General features: G+C 38.0%; 1 protein-coding gene across 1 annotated transcript; it reads right to left on the bottom strand.

Annotated features, from left to right (window-relative positions):
* Positions 1 to 592: 592 nt before the first annotated feature.
* LOC121500478 (olfactory receptor 8B12-like) lies at positions 593 to 1,528 on the bottom strand. Its single transcript, XM_041772201.1, has one exon. It carries the CDS (start codon positions 1,526 to 1,528, stop codon positions 593 to 595), a length of 936 nt encoding a protein of 311 aa, XP_041628135.1.
* Positions 1,529 to 8,788: the final 7,260 nt, after the last annotated feature.

Raw genomic sequence — 8,788 nt, 5'->3', positions numbered from 1 at the left:
AACCTTAGCATTTTGCAAGATCAAATTACCACATTTTTCACCACTATAATTGTTGCAAAAATAGCATTCCAAAGATTAACTCTTAAAAAGTTGCATAGCACTATAAATAAATAAGATTTCTTTAAATGCAAAAATAAAAATAAAAACCTTTCAAATGAAATCTGTCAGGAAATAAGGTACATCGGTACATCACAATAGCATGGCTGAAGGAAATAAGAGCAAAGTGTTCTCAAGGGCCTAGATTTGAGCCCCAGCTCTGGCACGAGGTAAATATGTGCCCATGGACAACCTACAAAGTATTTCTGAGTCTCCAGTGTGTAATGCATAACATGAAGGACTAGGTTAAAGTATACCTTAGGCCTATTCAAGACTAACTCTCTATGACTGTGAAACTATTTTCATAAAACAAAAATGATTAGAATATTTAGGGTAGAATAAAGAGCAGAGGGAACATTTATGCTTAAGAACAAGTTAAAATTTTTCCTCTAAGTATATAAGAAAAATATAGTTTGTTTCCCTCACTGAAAAAAAAAAAGAAAAAGAAAAGAAATACTCTGATAAATACAGCTTTGGATCTCCTTTCTCAATCATTTCAAGAGAAGAGTTTTCTGCCTAATGTTTTCTTCAGAGCAATTTTGACATCCTTATTCCTCAGACTATAAATCAGCGGGTTGAACATGGGTACCACAGCAGTATAGAATATGGAAGACACTTTCCCCTGGTCAAGGGGTAAAATAGAAGGTGGTTTGAGGTACATAAAAGCTCCTGATCCAAAGAAAAGAGATACCACAATTATATGGGAACTGCAGGTACTGAAGGCTTTGGATCTGCCCTCGGTCGAACTAATGTGGAGAATACTAGAAAGAATGAAACCATAAGAGATGAAAATGGTCACAATAGGCACCCCAATGCCAATGGTCACAACAATGAAGACCACCAGCATATTTATGTAAGAGCTGTTGCAGGAGAGCTCAAGGAGGGGAATGATATCACACATATAGTGATTGACAAGGTTGTCAGCACAAAAGGTTATAAACATGATGTTTCCCATATGGGTCACAGCCCCAAATACCCCCATCCCATAAACAGCCAACATGAGGAGTACACACGCCTGAGGAGACATGGTGACCGTGTACAGCAGTGGTTTACAGATGGCAACATAGCGGTCATATGCCATCGCTGACAAGATATAGGATTCAGAAAAGACAAAGAAGCAGAAGAAAAAAAACTGAGTCATACACCCTGCATAGGAAATGATGTTTCTCTTTGAGACAAAACCCATTAGCATTTTAGGAGTGAGAGTAGTGGAATAACTAAAATCTATGAAGGACAAGTTGAGGAGGAAGAAGTACATGGGAATATGAAGGTGAGAATTCAGCCCAATCAGGGTTATGAGGCCCAGGTTCCCCACCACGGTGACCACATAAAAACCTAGGAACAGGAAGAAGAGGGGCATCTGGAGTTCTGGCTCATCTGTTAAGCCTGCCAGGATAAACTCTGTCACAGAGGAGGCGTTATCTGCAGCCATTGTCCTCTAGGAGGGTCTGTAAGGGAAAAAGAAACAAGTCACTGAGACAGAGAGAGGCTACACGCCATGCAAGTGCAGGGGGGGACGTGGAGAAGACACAGATGGGAAGGTTCACTGAGTACTAACTATGGGATGGACACTGTCCTAAGTGCCATGTGGCATTATGATTATCCCCAGTTCACAGAGGAGGACACTGAACCTGAGGGACTTGCACAAGTCCCAATGCTGCTGAGTGACAATAGAAGGTGAACTTGGGTGATCTTGCTCCTGGGCTTGAGCTTTTACCCCCTCTGCTACAGGACAGACCAGGTCAGACAGACACTCACCCTGCTTCTGCTTGCAGTCACAGTGCTCTTCTCCATTGGCTCTCATCTAACTCTTTCATGGACACTCAGATGGCCCCAGTGAACAGAAAGTGACAACTCAGAGCTCAGACCCTCTGCTGCTACTTCTACTCTCAGATCCTCTGCTTGGAGGATCAAAACCTCTAATTGTTTTGCTGAGCTCAAGAACTTGATCTCTGAGTGTGGCTTTGTCCCAAGTCTCTTGTCCAAATTCCAGGCATGAGACAGCATCCTTTCCTAATGCCCATGGATAACAGGGGACGAAAGAGTTTTATTCTGGGATTAGAGATCTCCGTGACGTAGTTGTAGGGACTCCCTCAGGATCACTGCTGAGTGATCCTCCCTAAGGAAGAAGAAATGTTTGTTTATGCATTTGAGAATGCTTGATGTGGCTTTCAATGACCTAACCTTTCATTCTGGTTACATCTTTGTAAGCACAATTCGAAACAAAGCCTCATGGGAAAAATAGTACTTGCTCCTTGTATTGAGTGCTTACTATGTACCAAACACAGTAGAGATCCAGCATCCCCTACTAAAACCAAGTTTCTAAAGGAATGCACAAAAAATTAATACCTTTTTATTTCTCACAACAGCCCTATAGATTAGATCTGTCAATCTCTCCTTTAAAGTAAGGAGCACACATGCTAGTAGGTTCCAGAATCTTGAGTCAAACTCTACTCTGTCCAATTTTAACTTCTTAGTCTTAATCACTAAGCACGCTACCTTCTTCTAAGTGACAATGAAATCTCTGAAGCAGCCATTTTTACTTACTAGGATCTCATGAGAGTCTTTATAGATAAAAACAAGTACTTATATAACTTTAAGGGAATGTAGGAAGTGTTAAAACCAAGAAAGGTAAAATTAGGGGAATCAGACTTTAGAGAAGGATATTCATGATTTCTCAGTCACATCCAATATATACCAAGAATTATTTTTTTAAGATTTTTACTTATTTTTTTCATGAGAGACACACAGAGAGGCAGAGACACAGGAGAGGGAGAAGCAGGCTCCACGCAAGGAGCCCGACGTGGGATTCGATCCTGGGACTCCAGGATCACTCCCTGGGCCAAAGGCAGGTGCCAAACCACTGAGCCACCCAGGGATCCACCCAAGAATTATTTGATCCTTCTCCAAACTTAAAAATAAACTTTCTCTGAATTTTCTCCACTACTTAACCCTTCATTTTAAGCTTGACTATTAAAAACAAATATTTGTCAGATAACTAAGAACAACTTCTATCAATGCCTAAAGGCAGAGAACAGAGTCTTCAATCAATATGTCAGATTATGGAGAGTTGATGAAAGACTTTGAACAAGGATGGCCTTCTTTTATCGCCTATCAATTGAATATCTACCCCATTCCTGAAACTTTTCTAAGTCTTGGTGAAAAAACACAAAGTGATTCCTGCCCTCGTGGGGCTTTTAATCAAGTGAGAAAAGACAAAATACATGAAAGAAAGAAAGAAAGAAAGAAAGAAAGAAAGAAAGAAAGAAAGAAAGAAAGAAAGAAAAAGGTAAAATAAAATATGTAACTTGAAAAGTTATACGAAGAAAAGGAATGCAAGGAATAGGGATAGCAAAGGTAAAGTTTACAGAATTCAGTTTTAAAATAGAATAATCTGACATTCAAGCGATAACTTTGACTTTGAAAGAGACCTAAAAAGTGTTTGCTTGGTACGATTAGTTACTCTAATAAAACACTGGACATTCATGACTCAATCCAGCACCTTTCTACAGCATCACATTTTTATCCTGCACTATAAATGCAATATGTTAACCCAGATTACTTGATCTGAGGGAGGAAATTCTGATGGTAGTAACAAGATAGAGGGCCAAGAGATCTTGCTGAGGTTTTAGACAATCACAAGTCATGCAATATAAATTATTAACTAAGACTGATATAAAGACTAATAAAATTTTGTGCAGCAATTTTTCCAGGGGCTTTTATATATTAAGTATAGCAAATTTTCCATCCAAAAAATGTCTCTTTTGGATAAATTCAAGTGTTAGCAGATGAGTTCCGTTTTTGCTCATAGTTAAGGGATGAAGTCCTCTTGGAGAAGTTAAGAAATCAAAACACAAAGGCAGAGAAGTCCATCTTCCTCAGGCAGATCCAACTAAAACCACTATACACACCCTCTCTGTGTTTATGTGAGAACACGCATCAGTGAGGACTTGCTTCCCCTCAGCTAAGACTCAATAATAATGGTCCCTCATCTGTGTGTTTACGTGAGAAATTTCCGTGGCCTAGAGCAACTCTAATGAATCCCAATCCCTTTTCTCAATCCCACTACACATATTCAAGAAACAGAAACAGCAATCTATTATCAAAAAATTAAAATAAGCACTACAGTTAAACTCTCCTTAGACCTAAAGGCAATGAAGACCTTAGGGGTTAATTAAATGCTCACTTTCCTCTAGAAATCTTAGAGGGTTCTTGAATGCATGATGCAACACTGGGAAAACTTCTGGGATTTTTGTCACCTCAAAGGTGGTTTCCATGGGAATTTCGTTTCAAATGCATCTAGATTTTATTTCAAGTGAACCGGGGCTTCTACAAAGTCATTTCTACTAGTGACTTGTTCTAATACAAGCAGAAAGAAACATAGAAATAAATATCCTTTTTTTTAAAGATTTTATTTATTTGACAGAGAGAGCACAAACAAGGGGAGCAGAAAAGGGAGAAGCAGGCTCCCTGCTCAGCAGGGAGCCCAACAGGGGCTGGATCCCAGGACCGAGGGATCATGACCTGAGCTGAAATCAGTCAGTTGCTTAACTGGGCCACCCAGGCACCCCAGAAATAAATATTCTTGATTAAATTACTTTTGTTGCAGAACTATCTTCCCAAAATTTGAATCTCTGTATAATGGATTTCTTGTTCTATTTATTGCTATCACTAAAATATATGTGAGACATGGATTATAACATACTAATGTGGAAAATATGTATAATACAGTGTCTTTGTATATATACCTCATGCACATGCATTAGCCCTCATATGTCTGGTAAACCTTCAGGCAGCACCAGAGTAGTGTGAGGTCAGTACCCTTCACTCCACACAAGAGGACTACAAGAATAAGCCACAGTTCAACCAAAAAAGTTAGAGAGCCTGCCCAGAGAGAAAAGATGGTAGCTGAAATGTCTTCATTTAATGTGTCTTCAGTTAGGCTCTCAAGATGCTCATAAAATTAAATTCATCTATCAGAAGTCCTATGATATAGGGGCACCTGGGTAGCTCTGTCAGTTAAGCATTCGACTCTTGTTTGACTTGGGTCATGATCTCAGGGGTTGTGTGATCCAGTTCCGCATTGCGCTCTGCATTGGGTGTGGAGCCTGCTTAAGATTCTCTCTCTCCTTCTCCTTATGCTCCTCCCTCCCCCTAAAAAAAGAAGTCATATGATCTATATTATACTTAATGTTGAATTAGTTCTTAATCTGTGTGTTTGGTATATTAAATACTATGTACAGGGATTCAAAAGAAATGGTTTTTGCTGTAAAGAAATTTATGGTTTAGTAGAGGCATCTCCTATTCTATCACCTTATTGCCCTCATGTTTCAAATTTTCTAGGGTTCACTTCTCAACTCTCTGGACCTCTTCTTTCTTAAATGTTTGGTGAGCTCATTCATGACTTCAACAACGTTGTCGGTATGGTTAGTTTTCACATTTAGTTTTCACATTTCTGTGAATTCCCTGTCTTATGTATACAAATTCTTGATTAAAATGCCATCCTGTTGTCACCCTGAACTCAACAAATATAAAATTTAGCACATCTTTTTTGGCCCCAAAACAGACATCTGCCTAGCCTTCCCATTCCTTTATTGGAGAGGAAGTAGAGGGTGATATTAATGAGGTATCATAAGTCCTAGTTCATTTGGATTGGTCCTAGTTTACATATGTTCTCCCAGAAAAATTGGTAGAAGCAGATTCTTTCACTATGAAATATATTCTAGTTAAATGAGATATTCTATACAGGATCAAACCAACCTCTACAATTCCTAGCTCTGCTACCTACTAGCTGTGTAGCCTTGGAAACTTAGTTTAACCTCTCCTAAGCTTCAAATTATTTTTTTCAAAATGGGGATAATAATCATAAATGGTGCCATTTCCATTACTGAAACATAGAAGGCATAATAATTATTATGTTGTTGCTATCATCATCATCATTCAAATCTACACCCTGGCATGAAAAAGATATTTTAGACTGCTCTACTATTCAAGATTATCTAAAATAGGGAGAGAATAAAAACAGGAACATCAGTTAAACTTTTTAAAGTAAAAATAGTGTCAAGAGATAAGATTGGGATTTAGTATCTCTGTGCTTTGAGAGAGAAGGAAAGAAAGAACCACAAATCAAATTTGACTGAAATTTTGGTTTCTATGGAACCATGAGTAAGAAGGCAGGAATAACTAAAGAATGGGGAGCATCAGGAGTTAGATTTTAGTCTAGATGACAAAATGCCAGAGGACACAAGGGTCCCAAAAAACTCTAAGTTATGGCTGCCTCCAGGGCACTGAGGAGTCCTCATGCCTGCAACCAGCAGACAAGTGGATTCACCATCCTGGCAAAAATAATTGATCCTAATTAGCAAGAGAGGTAGGGCTGCCTTCACTCATGGGGGACATAAAGGACCATGTGTAGAACCCAGATATTCCATTTGTATGCTCTCTGGTGTTCTTTGCCCCATTGTAACTGTAAATGGATATGGACAGCAAGTCCCAGATGCAAAGAATATAATTGACAAAGATTCAAACCCTTTCATAGTGAAGGGATCCTCTATTTTAGACATTTATTCATGGATCAGTAAATAATGGGGCCTAGCTTTATAACAGTTATCAATAAATATTTGTGGAATTTATTATTTTCACTTAAAATATATGTGGATTCTTCTCTAACACTCTCCCACCCCAGTTCGTGCTCATGTCCATTCAGTTACATTATAATTTTTCATTCTCAATACTTAATGTCCACATTATGAGAACTATGCAAATAACCATCACTATATAAATAATCAGCCAAATACTATATTTTAATTATGTTTCCTATTTGTACTATCTGAAATTTTTCCTGGAATTGATAACGTCCCAATGCCATATATCTCTCCTTCATATTTTCACATGCTGCATAGTATCTATCAAATACCCATCAATATTAATTTCCAAATGTTCAAACATATGGGACTATCTGTCAATTTCCTTTTTTCCCTGGAGGTTTGCACCCTCTATATGTATCTGAAATGATTGCTTTTTAGACCCAGTGTATGGCCATCAGCCTGGAATTCCCTATGCTGCTCTCTTGTGTTAGATCCCCTCTTTCTTAGATCCCAGCATCAGTGTCTGTGAGAAGTCCAGTAGCATTCTCATTTCTGTTCTTTTATATATTATGTGATTCTCTCTCTATCTCTGTCTTGTCCACCTCCCTATCCCACCCCATCCTGCCGCCACGTCTCTCTCTCTTTCTCTCTCTCTCTCTCAAAACTCTTGTGACCTTCATCCACAATGTTCTCAAATCCACAATAATATTCATGGTATGTTTATTTTCTTTCAGAGTGTTCCTTTGATCTAGCAATACAAATCTTCTAGTTCTGGAAATTTTTCTCATACTCTTTATTGATAATTGTCTTCCCACCCAATTTTTTTTGTTATTTCTTTCTAGAATTATTATTATTCAGATATTGGAGTTATCCTCCTCTTTTTTCCTTTAGCATTTTTCAAACTTTGAGACAATTCATCAACTTTAATATCTGCCACACCTATTTTAATATTTTATTATTGGTCTACATAATAAAATTCACCCATTTTAAGCCTAAAGTTCAATGAATTTTAGTAAATATATACAGTTGTGTAAACAATAACACAATGAAGATATATAATGTTTCTATCACTCCAAAAAAAGCTCTCTCCTGCCTCTTTGAAGACAAACTCCTCACCCCATTTTCTAGGCCCAGACAATCATTTCATCTGCTATCACTATATTTTTGCCTATTCTACAATTAATTCCATGTCAATGTAATTATGAACTATGAAGTCTTTTATATCTACTTCATATTCTTCTAGTGGCTCCTTCTCCTTTCTTCAAACTGACTAGGCCTACACTTAAAGCAAGAACTGTCATTTATACTGCATTCTATAGTTTACAAAACCCCTTCACACACATTATGTCTTCATTAATCCTCACAAACCTTGTATCATTTTCACACACTACAGAAAATAAAATTGGAATATATATATATATATATATATATATATATATATATATATGACCTGCCCAAAGGCACATAGTAGGAAATTAGCATATCAGTGCATCTGATGGAAGTATTTTACCTTCAGATTTCAGAGTTTATGATCTTCCCACTGCTTTACCATTTCATGCACTTTCCAACTTTTCTAGAGGATTCTGGGAGTTTCAAAAGGAATTGTAATGTAATTGAAGCATTTCAGAAAAAGACGTGGTGGAGAGCAAAATTTAACAACAAATGCAGAGAATTTTAGAGGAATGAATCAGGAATGAGAATTGGATCTATCATGGAGAGAAAGACTGTGCTGGGGTAACAATCCTAGTCAAGTCTTGAGCCTCCAATCCCGCCCAAACAGCAAAATGAAGATATTCGATACATTTAAATAAACTGAAACTGAATTCAATACTGATTAAATGAAAGCCTCTCTCTCTCCCTCCTTAGTCCCTCCCCCCTCCACACACACTCCTCATTAATATAAGGACAGTGTAAAGCCACAGGGTTCCACCTACTTAGGGAAAGCAGCTTGACATGATCACCATTTGAGTCACATCCACAGTCAAAGGCAAGCATCCCTGTAATTGCTAGTACCCTGGCATGTTATTTACAAAATCATCTCTTGCTCCTAGCACAGATACTCCAAAGGCTGGAACTGCGAACACTCCCCGCTCAGAGCCAGCTGT

This window comes from Vulpes lagopus, chromosome 10, assembly GCF_018345385.1.
Source record: "Vulpes lagopus strain Blue_001 chromosome 10, ASM1834538v1, whole genome shotgun sequence".
Lineage (NCBI taxonomy): Eukaryota > Metazoa > Chordata > Mammalia > Carnivora > Canidae > Vulpes > Vulpes lagopus.
The sequence above is the reverse complement of the archived record's forward strand: the minus strand, read 5'-3'. Positions and strand labels throughout refer to the sequence as shown.